This window comes from Musca domestica, unplaced genomic scaffold, assembly GCF_030504385.1.
Source record: "Musca domestica strain aabys unplaced genomic scaffold, Musca_domestica.polishedcontigs.V.1.1 29, whole genome shotgun sequence".
Lineage (NCBI taxonomy): Eukaryota > Metazoa > Arthropoda > Insecta > Diptera > Muscidae > Musca > Musca domestica.
In genome coordinates, this window is record NW_026712296.1 from 7,296,680 (window position 1) to 7,313,223 (window position 16,544).

Below are 16,544 nucleotides of genomic sequence, written 5' to 3' on the forward strand. Positions count from 1 at the left end.
ATACGGAGGATATATTAAGATTTTCATTCCATTTGCAACACCTCGAAATATAAATTCTAGAACCTACAAAATATATATACTCTGAAACAAATGAAGTAGGTTGATAAAATTTTTCTCAGATGTATTTTTGGTCTGTAGGACATTTGGTATTGGGCCCATACAACACGTTTTGGCATAGCCCTATATAACTTTACCGACAGATTTAGGGTTTTTTTGGGTGTTTCAGTCACAATTTTAAAACACATTTGCAGTAATTTGGAATCATATGTTGTACCTTCAGATATTCCTTATTTTGATGGTTTGTGTCACACTTTTCACCGGAAAAGTTTCAAGTTGAAGTTAAAGTGTTTGAAGTTCCTAATAGGTACTACATCCTATGACAGAATTATTCATACAGGTTCACGTCTTCGTATAGCCGCCATATATTCTGTATTTTGATGACATTAGCCGGAATTTTTCATATTTCATATTTGAAGTTCCTAACGGGTGCTACAGCCCATGACAGAAAATTGCGTATGTAAGTCCAGCTCTTCGTATTACCCCTATATTTAATACCCAACAATGTATATATATTAATAGTCGACCTTAATTCCTAATTGAATGTAGCCATCTACGTCCGTCTGTCCGTCTGTCGAAGGCATTGAGATAGGATGCTGTAATTTGGTACACATGCGTTTTGGGTCTGAACTTAGATCAAGTTCGAAGGTGGGCTATATCGACAAACTTTTTTCTAAGCCCCATGTAACGTAACACCCCCACCCCCATTTTTAAGCATTTCGAAGATTTTCTGCAAATTTTTGAACGACATTATCTGAAATATGTAATTTGAAGGTTGTTACGGGTCCCCAACCATCTTCCAAAGACCAGTTAATATAAGTCCATATCGTTTTTCGCTTCCATATAACGGCACTATTTCAACGGAATTGCCTGAAATTTGGCAGTTGAAGGTTGTTACGGGTTCCCAACCACCTTGTAAGAACCAGTTAATGCAGGTCCACATAGTCGTATATATCCCATTTTTTCAAGGGAATTGTCGGAACTTGTAGATGACGTTTCTAATGGGTGTCTAACTGCCTTATAAAAATATTGTTGATATAGGGGTACGGTATCAAAAGTTCGGTTCGACCCGGCCGAACTTACTACTTATTTACTTGTTTTTATTTAAGAAACCGCAGTTTTTGAAAATTTGAAAATTAAGAATGATTTGATTTTGAAAATTAAAGTCCGATAAATGGAAATATTAGAAGTGCTGATTGTGTAGAAACGAAAAAGATATTACGAATTAAATTCAAAATTTCAAATATGGAGAGAGGACTATACGACGCACCAGTTTTCATTAAAAACAAGTACAAAAACGGGCCGAACTTTTAATACCCTCCAACTTAGGGTAAAGGAAACATTAGAACCCATTATGACCCACAAATACCAATTTTTAGACATAATCGTGAGAGAATGAGGCGAAAATCATCAAAATATCGAATATCGGGAGTTACCGCTATCTAGGGCTATAAAAAAACGTCAACCTACACATACAATGTTTCGCCAACGGAGCTAGAACCAATTAGGACATACAAATACCAATTTTTAGACAAATCCTTGAAGTAATGTGGCAAAAATCAATCAAAATACCGAATATCTGGAGATACCGAATATCTGGAGATACCGTTATACGGAAGCTATACCAAAACGTGGACCTATACATACAATGTTTCGCCGCCGCATTCAGATCCATTATGACCAACAAATACCAATTTTTAGACAAATCTGTGAAAAAATATGACAAAAACCATCAAAATACCGAATATCGGGAGGTACCGTTGTATGGGGCTATACCAAAACGTGGACCTATACATACAATGTTTCGCCACCGCATCCAGATCCATTATGACCAACAAATACCAATTTTTAGACAAATCTGTGAAAAAATATGACAAAAACCATCAAAATACCGAATATCGGGAGGTACCGTTGTATGGGGCTATACCAAAACGTGGACCTATACATAGTATGTTTCGCCGCCGCATTCAGATCCATTATGACCAACAAATACCAATTTTTAGACAAATCTGTGAAAAAATATGACAAAAACCATCAAAATACCGAATATCGGGAGGTACCGTTGTATGGGGCTATACCAACACGTGGACCTGTACATACAATGTTTCGCCACCGCATCCAGATCCATTATGACCAACAAATACCAATTTTTAGACAAATCTGTGAAAAAATATGACAAAAACCATCAAAATACCGAATATCGGGAGGTACCGTTGTATGGGGCTATACCAAAACGTGGACCTATACATACAATGTTTCGTCACCGGAGCTAGAACCCATTATGGCCAAAAAATAAAAATTTTTAGACAAATTCGTGAAAAAAATCATCAAAATACCAAAAATCGGAAGGTACCGTTACATGGGGGCTATTCCAAAACGTGGAAAATTTTATCAATCTACTTCAATTCGTTCGGAAGCTAAATCGACATTGAATTTTATGCTGATCAAGAATATATATATATATATATACTTTGTGGGGTCTAAAATGTCTATTTCGAGGTGTTGCAAACGGAATGACGAACTTAATATTCCCTCCATACTATGGTGGAGGGTAAAAACATTGTATTTAGAAGTAGCTTGTTCTACCTTCTTTAATTGTACCATGGAATTATATAGATATATATTACGAACAAATTCACAACGACATAATATCATTTACCAGCCACAAATTAGTCTTTGCTGTGTAAATACCCTAAAACTAGTTACCGTATATCGAGTGTGTGCCGAGTAGAGCCCCCATATCCTCATATTGAGTTTACCATAATTAAATCTCTTATCCAAGTTTTTAATATAGTAAATGAATTACTTACCCCAATATCACTAAACGATAACAATTTTTCGAGCCTGGCAATGTATCGTCACACAGCAGCGACGAACTGACCACTTGACTGGCTATGAAATCATCATCGAGGACATCTAAATCGTCAGATGTGTGACGATGGTCGTGGGTATTCTGATGCAGATCGGTATGGTTCATTAAACGTGTCGTTGTATTGACAACACCATTGCTGCCACTGGGCACATCGTCCAAAAATGTGACAACATGTGATCCAACACCGCTGCCAGCACCTGACTGAGCAGCACAGCCGCCCGTTGAATTGCTCATTGGCGGATTTGTTGTTGCACCTGTTGCCGAGTTGTTGGTAGCAGTCATTGCGTGGTTGCCAATATGGCCTGTTGCGGTGGTAATTTTGCCGTTGATCTGTTGATGCGGTCGGTCTGGTGTTACGACACTGGTGGTTGGTGGCGTTGTTGTTGCTGTTGTCGTTATCGTTTGTTGTTGTGATGTATTTTTGTTGGAATCGCCAAACAAAACCTCGGCGTAGTCATTGTTATTGTTTCGAGCGCAAAACCAATTTTTGCAACGTATCATATTGGCATTCATTTCGGAAAAGATGTGTAGTGTCTATTCAAGCGTTGATAAAATTGCCTCGTTCGGCTTCACTGGTTTTGTGGGATGGAAACAGTGTGCGTTGTTACGAGAGCAACGCAGACCCACCATCAGCAACAGCTATTAACAGAGATTACATTCGCCACTATTATCTTTAAAGCTTGCTGGCTGTGGGTTTTTTATTAGCTTCTATTCCACTTCCGGTTTTAAATGAAAATTGCATTGACTATTTTGTTAGCAAATGGTCTACGGCATACCATTCCCATTTAAGGCAAAACTTGAATGAGATTTATGGCAACATTGCCATGTTGAAGCCAAGCATTTCTTTATGACTGTTTTGTTGTTGTAACCAGTACATTTTTTGTTGTTGTTGTACTCCTGTTGCTCCAAATATCCTATTTTTACTTGTTAGAGGGCTCCCATCTACCCCACTCCATTCAGGCAACTTTATTCAGAATATTGTTTGCCTCTTCGAATTGTCATCGATATCCAAGTGATGTGGAAATAATTGCCAACACTATTATTCTATCAGGACACACAATTGAGAGACATTGACACAGAGTGGTCGATACGACAATATGTGGCCCCTTGCATGTGGGTATGTATGTATCTATATATTTTTATGATGTACGTCGGATGCGTATGTTATAAATCTTTTTGGTTTTATTATCGCCTGTTGTGGTTATTATCGGTGGTAAAATGCTGTGGCATTTGATTGCTAAGCAAACTTTATTTAGAGCAATGGATGTTGCGCCCTTTGGTCCTTGTCGATTGCCATTGAACTGAAAGACATAAATTAAACTTTAATATGATCTTCTGTTATATTTTGCCCATTGAATGGGAGTAGTTAAAGTTTCGCATTAGAATAGAATATTGGCCTTCTAAGCTGCATATTCGCTTCTATTGCTTTACAAAGATGGGAAGCAAATAAATTGGGGTATAATGGGGGAATATCTTCTAGAGTGTCTTGTTTATGTCAAAGAACGGAACTGCACTAATTGCGAAAAAACATATCTCTTGTTAATGTGAATATTAAGAAGGGGTCTGTTAATTATAAATCTAACCTGTAAAAAACGGCCAAGACCACGTATTTAGTAGAGCTCCCATATCAAAAATGTTTTTATTGGCAATTTATGTGAAGTATATAGGATTATATTAAATACTATTTATTGGAGCAATATATATACCGGACCGAGTTTCACTAATCGCGTGAAGACGTATATCGAAGCTATATAAAAATCTGAACATATCTCGATAAAATTTGGCAGAGGTATTTTCTTGCAGTATCTGATGTCCGGTATCAAATATCAATGTTGTGGAGTGCATATTACGCATGTGAATCCAAATCTGATGGATAATATAAATGGGAGCTATATCTGAACTGATTTTCACCGATTTCAAGTGATATACTTGCTTCTAGACTGAATTCGGTCGGATGTGCCCAAATTCCGTTCAGTTGGACTATATCCAAATCAGAACAGATCTTAATAAAAAGTAGCAGAGGTATTTGTGGACTATATCTGATATCTGGTGCCAAATATCCTTGTTGTGGAGTGCGTTTTAGCGATGTAAGGGACTTAAAAACCAAATCGGATGAAACTTACATATGGGAGCTACAGCTATATCTGAACCGATTTTCACAAAATTGTACGTACTTGCACTATACGTATTTAGTAGAGCACATGTAACAAAATATTTTTTATATTGTAAATTTTTGTGAAGTAAGTCATACCAACTATGAACTACTAGAACAGTCACTAGTATCAAATAACATTGCTGAAACATATATATGGGAGCTATAGCTATCTCTGAACCGATTTTCACCAAATTTGATGTATTTGCTCCTGGATTGAATTCGTCGGATGTCAAAAAAAATGCGGGTCATTTGGACTGATTTTGGCCATTTATTGCAAAATTAACCCGAAATCGGTTGAAGATATAGAGGGTGAGTTGAAAAACTGCAACCAATTCAGACGGCTGTCATTTCTAAGCCACTCGTCCCACAGCTCTCAAAATTATTCCAGTGACAGCTCATTGTATTCTTTACAAGCGTACAAAAGCATTTTGTGAGAATTTTCCACAAAAAAAGTTATTAGTGATGGAATTCAAGCGTGATAGTGTGATTTCTTTATGTTTGGCTGGAAAACCACAAATGGCCATCGTTAGAGCACTCCAGCTTTTAAATGTGAATAAATCTTTTTTCGCTCGTTACCATGATACTTGTAGTGTAGCCCGACGTCAAGTGAGTGGACGGAAAAAAACAGTAACATCAGCAGAAATGGTTCGAAAAGTAAAGAAGCGACTTAAACGAAACACGCGTCGCAGTGGCCGAAAAATGGCTCGTGAGCTGAACATATTGCAATATTCCATTCTTGAAGTATTGAAAAATAACCTCGGGGTAAAGCCATGGAAATTTCAAAACTTGCAAGTACTTACACCGCAACAGAAAGAAAATAGACTCAAAAGAGCTAAAAAGTTGCTTCGCTTCGCAGAAATAGTTCGAAAAGTAAAGAAGCGACTTAAACGAAACCCGCGTCGCAGTGGCCGAAAAATGGCTCGTTAGCTGAACATATTGCAATATTCCATTCGGCATATATAGAAAATTGAGCTCGGGCTAAAGCCATTGGAATTCCAAAAAGTGCAAGGACTTACACCGCAACAGAAAGAAAATAGACTCAAAAGAACTAAAGAGTTGCTTCGCTTAGCCGAAAGTGGTGAACTGCCGACTTTGGGTTTCGACATTCGTTGTCCAGCAGTTTGTTAAGAAACAAAATTATCGTGTTTACCTGCCAAAGAGGTCAGCTGAAAATGTGCATCTTCGGTTAGCCACCAGAACTCAAGCGCCGTCCATAGTGTTGGTGTGGGCCGCCATAACAGCCGATGGTCGTCTCCCCTCGTATTAATCGACCGTGGCATCAGAATAAATGCCGAATATTATCGCGAAAATATTCTGGAGGGCACGCAACCATTTTAGCCTTGAAGATTCCAACAGGACTCAGCACAAGCCACGCAAGAATGGTTATAAAATGAGGTTCATTCCTTTATTTCCAGCGCACAATGGCCACAAAAATCTCCGGATACCAATCCGTTTCGCTATTTTGTATGGAGTATTTTGGAAAGCAAGGTTGACACTAAAAAATACCAAAGTGTCGATCACCTCAAGCAAGCGCTTCGCCGGAAATGGACCAATATACAGCAGACCAACATTCGGGCAGCGTGTCACGGTTTCATTGGCCGTTTAAAGGCCATAATTCGTGCGAAAGGGGACCAATTCGAAGAAATCTAAACTTATTCTAAAATTTGATGCTATATCCGACATTTTTTGCTTTCATTCAATAAAATTTAAAAAAAAATGTAAACATTTATTGCGTTTGACCTTCTTGCAGTTTTTTATCTCACACTGTACATGGGAGCTATATCTGAATTTGAACCCATTCATACCAATTTGATCGGGTTTGGGGACAGTTGTGTGAGGACAATACCAAAGCTGGGATTTATATGGATTATTCAAGGATGTTTCTCACATATTGGGGACACCAAATACCAATTTACATTAAGTTCAGTTCAAAACTATGCATTCAATGACATAAAAGTGAAAAGATTGAACAAAATGCGTATGTCCTTTTAATGTCTCGATCAGAAAATAAGTGGCATGCAAAAACTGCATTGGAAATTTTACAAAAATCTGTTATTCCAAAATCGTTGAAAAATAAAATTCTCTAGAGCATTTTCGTGTACATTGAATCGATAAAAATAGGCGAAATCCCTATAAAAGTGGGAGCTCTTTTAGATTATAACGTAATGCTATGTCACGATATGGTGATATATTTTTTTAACACCAACGCATTACATTTAATCAACGCTACAATGAAATGCCCCATCAAATTATGTTTTGTCTTTAACTTCACTGAAAATAAAAATGATCGATTTTTCCTTCTTTCTTGAGTTCTCTAGGATATGCGATGGATGCTTTCTTTTGCAATACATTTCCTCGCCAGCGCTTTCATCATATTTTTTCTGCAGACACAATTTTTGCTGATTTAACTAAAATAAAGTCTCTGGTAAAAATTACGTTTGATGTACGTTTTCATACAATTGTCGTGATAATTGAACATCAAAAAAAAATTGGCTATGGAAAACATACGAAAACTTTGTCAATTCTCGCTGTCTATCGCATCAAAACATTGTATGTTAACGTACTTTAAAAGTTTTCAAATAGCTCAACACACGCATTCACATTTGCATTGAAGTGTAACCATCTACATTTGTATATAACACACGAACAAATGCTTTACGGACAAACGAGTCCGTCCCACCCATTTTGTATCATGTCTGTTTTACATGGAATTGGCGGAAACTGTGCAACGTACTTCAGGTAAAATTCTTTTGTTTTACTCCTTGGAATTGCAATCTCTAGTTTACCATTTGTTGGTGGTGTTGGTTGGGTTTCATTGTGATTATAATTTCCGGCAACAAAAGCGCTTCCAACGAAACGGAAAAATAAAATGTTGTTTGGGTTCGTTTCACCGTTTGCTAAAAGACAATGGCATTTTTCACACTGTGTTTTGAAAAAAATAACTTTTGAGGTTTGAGATAAGTACACCTGTAGCTATATTTTCATATAAAGTTAGTTGAAATAGGCATGCTTCGAAACATCCATCGAAAATGAATAGCCATGAGCTTTTAACACTTTTTTATTTAGATTGCCCTTTCCACGAAATAGCGATAGGTTTAGCAATGCGGCACCCAAAACTAAAATAAGTGCCTGTTTTCAGGAACTTAATACACCAATTAAAAGAAGAAAAAAAACATTAAAAATTTGATTGCATCGTCAAAATACCGTTTGTCTGGAGGCTATACAAAGACCTGCACCTATCTAGAAATTTGTTACCATATACTTAATTCCAAACAATTCTACCGTTACCGTTACCGTTATGAAAAATGTAGCAACAATTTTCAAAATACTGAAGTTGAGATGTTCAGTAATATGAGGACACATGACCTGCAGGAACATGCGTAGGAAATTTTCTATTGTAGGAGGTGTTACCTCCATATTTCAACCTTGTAATAATTCCTTTGCATTTAAAACAATTCGGAATGTCTAAATTTACCGTTATATGAAGATTGTACGAAAACATTGAGCTGTATAGAGAAGTCCAAGTACAAACTTTAGCAAAATTCCCCAAAAAAACGTCAAAATAAGAATTCATACTACAACTTGGATGTTGCTGGGAACACAACCTACTGATTAAAAACTGTAAATTCTTAAAGTTATCCAAAGCTCACTATGCGTATTTAACGGTATCTCTCCAAATGCGGTATTTTGATGATTTTTGACACATTTCTTCATAACATATAATGATACCTACCAATATTGATAATCCTAATCACATTTACGCACATAATTGTTTTAAATTTATTATTTTTGAAGGTTTAATAGATTACAATCCTTGAAGTATAAATTTGTCCGCAGAGGTTCCCGTTTTCGTATGGCCAATATGGGTTTATGGTTTTTTGATAAGTTATGGTTTTTTGATAAGTTAACTGCATTATCCAAACAGTCTTACTGGTATATAAAGTTTAAAGTGAAACAGGCTTGAATTCAGATACTTTTATATAAAAATATTTTCTTTACCCTAAGGCGGATGATAATAATAGTTCTGCCCGGCCGAACTTAATTTTTATACCCTACAACACTATGTGTTGGGGGTATTATAAGTTTGATTGGGCCAGAATTTATGTAACACCTCGAAATATTGGCTGCCCATATAGGAAAGAATATATGGATCTTCCTAGCTCGCCGAGCTGAGTCGATCTAGCTATGTATGTCCGTCCGTCCGTCTGTCCGTCTGTCCATGTTAATTTGTAATCACTCTACAGGTCGCAATTATGGCCCGATCCTTACGAAATTTTGCACGAAGGTGGGGTTAGGGTCAGAATAGAAGCCTATTTCTTTTGGAGATGATCGCCAAATGTTTAGGGGTTGAAATGGACCAAATACTGAAAAAATTTCGGATTTTCAGTAGCTATACAGGTCGCAATTATAGACCAATCGACGCGGAATTTCGCATGTGGCTAGAGTTTAGGGCGGGGAAGAAGCCTACCAATTTGGGAGGTCATCGGATAATATTTAGCGTGTAAAATAGACCATATCTTTTGTGTTGAAAAAATTAAAAATTTTTTATTAAACCGCGAATATTTTAAATCCCGGCGAAATCACAAAGCCATGACAAGGTTACTTCTGATCTTTACATTGATGTTAACATCCAACAAAACGGATATATAGCAAAATATGTGCGATATATATGTTTATCAAAGAAGATATGCTTGAAAAATCTCTTATATGTCGAGAACGGCTGAACTGATTTCGACAGTTCTCATTAATTCAGAATTGCCTCTTGGCAGGAAAGAAAAAACGTCTAAAAAATTCGCATAAAAATATCTCTCTAAAGATGAAAATACTGATTTTGTACAATTTTCTCATATTTTTTCAATTTTGTCATATTTTTGGCATATTTTCATTTTGAATTAAACATTTTGTAATATTTCTACAGCAAACAAAACTAAGTAGTTAGGATATCAGGATATCATATACAGATCGCATTTATGGCCCGATCCTTACGAAATTTTGCATGGAGATAAGATGAGGGTCAGAATAGAAGCCTACTCTTTTTGGAGATGATCGCCATATATTTAGGGGTTGAAATGGACCAAAAAACTGCAAAATTGTCAGCAGGTCGTAATTATCGCCCGATCTTCACGCACATTTGAATGGGGGATACCGGACATTGCAAAAGACAAGCAGTTTTGGATGGCCATCCAAAAATATTCAATGTGTGAAATAGTTTGCCAACTTTTGTAGACAAAATACGAAAATCTCCATTCCAGTGACTTTTTGGAGAATTCACAAATACAGGAAAGACGCACTTCTGACTATTTCGTTAACGCTGATTTCGTTGAAGAATATAGTCAAATGTCTGTATCTCATATATCTGCGTTTCTGTCAAAAACCAATAACAAATGTTAATCTTTTGCCACTTCTGAGAGATTATAGGTCTTTGGGAAATATTGGTTCCAGATCTAGGAAGACCATTTACGTGCAACATCTACCAATAAATTGGAAATGCGCAAATTTGTTTAAGTTGCTATTATTCGAAAATTAGAGAACGGAACCTGACGGTATTTTTTTATTATTTGTCACAATATCTTGTGGAATTCTTTCGAGTATCTCGCCTATATAAACTGTATCGTTTATTATAGTGTTGTAGGGTATTCAACGGTCGGCCCCGCTCGACTGTAGCCTTTGCTTACTTGTTTAAGTTGTTTTTAAAGTAATATGTAATATTTGTCATTGAAATTGCGCGTTGGAGACCCCATAATGTCCGTATCTTTTATCATAGTATAATTCAAAGACGATTAAACAAATGTCCGGTTCCTTAATTAATATGATGGTTATACAAAATGTGATCAGTTTTTGCAAGGATGGTTTCTACCCAAATTACCAACATTTGCCGAAATTAGTATGAAAATATGGTTAAAATGTAAGATATACTTGAAATCGGGTTGTATCCTTATTCGGGGGGTTATGACCCATATTTTGAACTGCAAAAGCGATTTAAGGTATCGTGAAAGTTTAGGAAGAATTTCTGAAAGAGTAGAAATCCTTTTCCCTTTCCTTTTTGCGCTTCTATATTCGGTATTTCACTGATTGCAGTCCCAATGAATTTTGCATATTGAGTTCTCATTGGACGGATTATTGTCATGTGAAAGAAGTAGGTAGGTGCACGTTTTGAAATGAGCCCCATAACATTTTGTCGTTTATTTTTGTATGTTTAAATGTGTTCGCATCTTTCAGATGAAGCACGATGTAGATCCTGGAGTTGAAAGCTAAATGCAAATTTCAGACATGAAAAATCGCCATTTAACATCGTCTTGCGTACTATTTCTTTTTGATATTATTTATTCAGAATTCAAAACAATAAAAAATTTACACTTCAGTATAGTTTTTAAATTGAAAAAATTTCACGCCAAAAGGATTTTTTATTTTTATTGGCATATTTTACAAAATTTTTTTTTTTGCCAAGATAAAAATCCAAAATTGTATGAATTGTAAAAATCCGTCAAAACGTTCTTGAGTTATAAGCATAATAACTAATAAACAAATTGAAAAAAAAAAATCTTCAACTTGTTCGCTGGTTTTTTACAGCGAAGGTTTAAAGGTCCTTACGAAGTTTGGTCTTTACTATTATTTTCAAGTTTGATTCCATTGAAAAAAATGTTCTCTATTTTTCCCCGATTTTAGAAATTTTGAAATGCAGTTGGCTTTTTTTTTTTGATTTTTTAGCAGCTTTGAAAAATTAATTATCTTTTAACTTTGGTTTGACTACGTTAAATTATTTTGACATCATCTATTCAGGTCCGGCACTCCACAATTGTCGTCGCTTTATACTACCCAAAAAGAAAAAAAACACACTACAAATGTACATTCCAAAATAGTAAGTCAAAATGGAAAAAAAAATAATGCAAAATAAAACATTACTAATGTACACTTCAAAAGTCAAAATGAAAATTTTCAAAATTCACAATTTTTTTATTTTATCCTTTTCTGCCAAGAGACAATTCCGAATTTGTGTGAATCGTTAAAAACAGATCAGCGGTTCTTGAGTTATAAGCGTAGCAAGTAACACAATCTTATTTTTTATATATAGGTAGATTTGAAGTATGCGTTGTCAGTTCTTCAGCCCCCAAATAAATCCCTAGGATTGGAGGGAAAGTCAACAGTATTGCGTGTAATAATTTTCAAACCGATATCTTCATTATGGGCGTAAAAGTATGCGTGGTCAATATTTTTCCTTTAAAAACGAACGTTTGTACAAAAAAATTACGCAAATCGGTCCAGCCATTTTCAACTGATTCCATTACCAACAAACAACAATTGATGTGTATATATATTGATATATATATATATGTATATATATATATATATATATATATATATATATATATATATATATATATATATATATATATATATATATATAGATATATATATATATATATCATAATATCATCAATATACCTTTATTCGGTATATTGATGATATTATGATATCTGATCCATAGATTATTGTTGTGGAGGAGATATAACGCATGTGAGAGTCTTTAAACCAAAATCGGATGAAACATATATGTAGGAGCAATAGCTTTATCTGAACCGATTTTCACCAAATTTGAAGTGCTTGTTTCTAGGATGAATTCAGTCAGGAATTGTCAAAATTCAGTCCAGTTGGGCGGATATAAAAATATAAGAGCTATATCCAAATCTGAACCGATCTTGGGATAATTTTAAACCCTTATTTCTGAGCTGTGTCTGATATCTGGTATACAAGTTCATTGTTGTGGGGGTCATATGAGGCACGTGAGGTACTTTAAACCCCAAATCTGATAAAACATATATAGGGGAGCTATAGCTATATTTGAACCGATTTCCATACTTGCATCTAGACTGAATTCGGTCGGAAGTGTCAAATTTCAAGTCATTTGGACTGATATTGGTCATTTGATGCACAATTAACCCGAAATCGGTTGAGATATATATAAATTTAAATCGATTCTCACCTACTTCAATAGGATTTATAACTGGGCATAACAAATATTGTTTGAAAAAATTAATCTCAAACGGATAATAAATGAGACCTGCATTTTCTTCACAAAAATACAGGGACAGACGGACGGATTGACATGCACAAATCGACTCAGAAAGTGATTCTATGAAGATTTTCAAAAGTAACATGGGTCTATCTCGCTTCCTTCTCCATGTTACAAACAAATGAACAAACACATAATACCCTTACCACTGTGTGGTGTAGGGTATACAAAGTGTATGCCTATTGCATATCAAAAAGTTGAATTAAATCACAAAACGTCATGTCGAATTTGACACTAGTATTACTATAGAGAAAAATCAACTGCGGTTTGAACCTGAAATAATTATATATAGTATAGTGAAATTTAATATATATATATATTTTTTATTTTCAAACAAAATAATTCTCGTATTGTTTTCAGTAATATTGTCGCATACAATATATATTTAAAATGCAAAGATTCCACAAAATCTTAGTCTGAAATCTCCATAAAATTAAAAAAAAAAACAGTAGAAACGCTGTAAAATCACAGGCCGAACTTTGAATACCCTCCACCATTAGGAACGAATTTGGTAATTATCAAAAAAAGAAAATAAATAAATAAATAAAATAAAATCCGTTGAAAATTCTGTTAAAATCTTACAAATCATATGTCAGTACAATATTCAAATACGAAGCTTAATAAGATAAATTCGGTGAAAAATGTAGCTAAAATCATAAAAATACCGAATATAGGGAGATATCATTATATTATATGGGGCTATACCCAAACGTAAACTTGCACAGACAATTTTCTGTCTTAGGCTGTACTATCCATTACGAACTTCAAAAACCAAACAAAACAAACCAAAAATATTTCAAATATTTCCAGTAAATAATGTCGCTTAAATCAACAAAATACCGAAAAAGAGGGGTACCATTATATGAGCTATGCCAAAGTGTGGACCTACATGACCCATCTTCAATATCACACATTTGAGTAACATTTTATCAACTTACTTCATTTCGTTCGGAAGCTCGAGTGATTTCCACTGACGGACGGACGGACATCGCTAAATCGACATAGAATTTAATACTGATCAAGAATATATGAAGGAGGGGTAATTAATATACTCCACAAAGTATGGTGGAGGGTATAAAAATATATATTTCCTTAATAGAAGTTAGTTTTTTTTAAAGAGGATTTAAAAGCTCTACAGCTTTTGTCATGGAAATGTTGGTGTCATTTGATCAACCCTTCCTAAGTGTTATATATGAAATAAGAAATACCAAAAAATGAAGTTCACAAATCGGGTACTTGTCGTTAACATTCAAATTTCCATATACCTTGCATTAATTTGTTAACTCAATTTAATACTTGTCATCAAGATTTCAATTCGTGCCAAGCAAAGCACTTTTAATTAAAAATATTAATTCATTCTAAACGAATTGTATATTTTTGCTGATATATTTTATTTTAAATGAGTTAAGCGTTAATAACAACCCAACAGAAATTAAAAGGAATGAGTGGCTGAATGACTGAATCCTTTTCATTCAAATGACGATTGTTATGCAAATGCCGGGAACGTTTGCCTCCAGTCAGCCAGTCAGTCACTAACGACGGTTATAGAAGAATAGAGAAAACTAAGAATTACAAGTGTGGGTAGCAGTGTGCGCGAACAGGAAGACAGCCGGTTATAAAGGCCTATAACGTTGGCCATTCTTAATAATTATGCTAATTAAATTACCGCTGATTAAAATATTAATTAAAAACTTGCGCATGACAGAATTATCATCTGGAAACATGGACGAAGTGGTTTCTGATTAATAAATAATTGCTATATAATGGCATACAGAAATTGTAATTTTAACATAAGTTTTGTTTATATAGTTTTTGGAAGTATGATATTGCATTGTTAAAATGGAGTTTAGTTTTACGAAGTTTTTTATTAGAGTGTTTGATTGTGTTCTGGTACTCTGTCCTGTAACATAGCTCCACTTTAAGTATTATAAAGATCGTTGTGGAATTTTACATAGTATGGAGGTTATATTTATTCTTTATCCTCAAAAAATTCTCTGTCGATCTAGCCATGTCATCCTTTCATATTTTAAACTTGTATAACGAGTTGCTAATAACACCGCTCAAACACTACACCTCAGCGCCCATGGACATAATTTAACACGTGTAACTTTCCAAATTGTGGAGAGGAGGCTTTTTAAGTTCGCAATAGGTACCGTCCTCTCTGGAGAAAAATTGCCTATACAGGTCCACGATTTCATACAGCGCCCATATGATCCCCTGATTTTAGGTATTTTTATACTCTTCACCAAACATAATATGGAGGTTATATTAAGTTCGTCATTTCGACCCAACAAAGTATATATACACTTGATCAGCGTACAATTCTAAGACGATTTAACCCATCCGTCCGTCTGTTATAATCACTCTAGAGTCAAAATGAATTAAGATAGAAAGCTAAAATTTTGCACAGATCAGTATTCGAAGATGGTCTATATCGGTCCACGATATTGAATGGCCCCCACATAACGGTACCCCCCGATATTCGGTATTTTATTGTTTTTACCACATCTTTCAATGGAATTGGCTTAAAATCCACACAAGGAGTTTCTTCTGAGTAAATTACCTCCTGAAAGATAATTGTCTCCACGATATCGTATATCTTTGTTTTTAAATTTTTCGAATAATGCAGGGTATACAAATTGGACCTTAACTGCTTTTTACTTGTTTAATACTTAGTATCTCAAGTTCTTAATAAGAGGCCGCATTTAACTGTATACATGTCTTGATTCCGCACTGCCGCTATGTTTTTATACCCTACACCACATAGTGGTAAGGGTATTATGTCTTTGTGCATTTGTTTGTAACATGGAGAAGAAAGCGAGATAGACCTATAGTTACTTTTGAGGATATCCATAGAATCACTTTCTGAGTTGATTTATGCATGTCAGTCCGTCTGTCCGTCCGTCCGTCTGTCCATGTATTCTTGTGAACAAAATGCAGGTCGCATTTATTATCCGATTGAGATGAAATTTTGCACATGTCATTTGTTTGACCCAAGGACGAACCCTATTGAAATTGGAAATAATCGGTCAAATTTTAGATATAGCTCCCATTTATATGTTCGTCCGATTTGCCTTTTATTGTGCACCAAACGTGTAATATCAAGCCGAAATTTATGGAATTTTGCACATACAACCAAATTAGGCCTTAAAATAAGTATGCCAAATTTGATCGAAATCGGTTCAGATATAGCTATAGCTCCCATATATATTGTTCATCCGATTTATTATTTTTGTCCTCCGCAGCCGTAATATGCACTCTGTAACAACAAAATTTGGGGAAATATATCAAATACAGCTCAGAAATACAATTGCTAAATTTTATCGAGATCGGTTCCGATTTAGATATATATCCCATATATAACTTTGTCCGATTTACCTTTTACTGTG

At 35.0% G+C, this 16,544-nt stretch overlaps 1 protein-coding gene across 1 annotated transcript in view; it reads right to left on the reverse strand.

The window, feature by feature from the left end:
- The window catches only part of LOC101889270 (GTP-binding protein Rhes), a 42,434-nt gene that overhangs the window by 20,224 nt on the left and 5,666 nt on the right, over window positions 1-16,544 (reverse strand). The window contains exon 2 of the mRNA XM_005190794.4: window positions 2,868-4,230. Within this exon, the coding sequence (XP_005190851.2) occupies window positions 2,868-3,442 (575 nt within the window). The 5' untranslated portion in view covers window positions 3,443-4,230. The remainder of the gene's footprint in view (window positions 1-2,867; window positions 4,231-16,544) is intronic.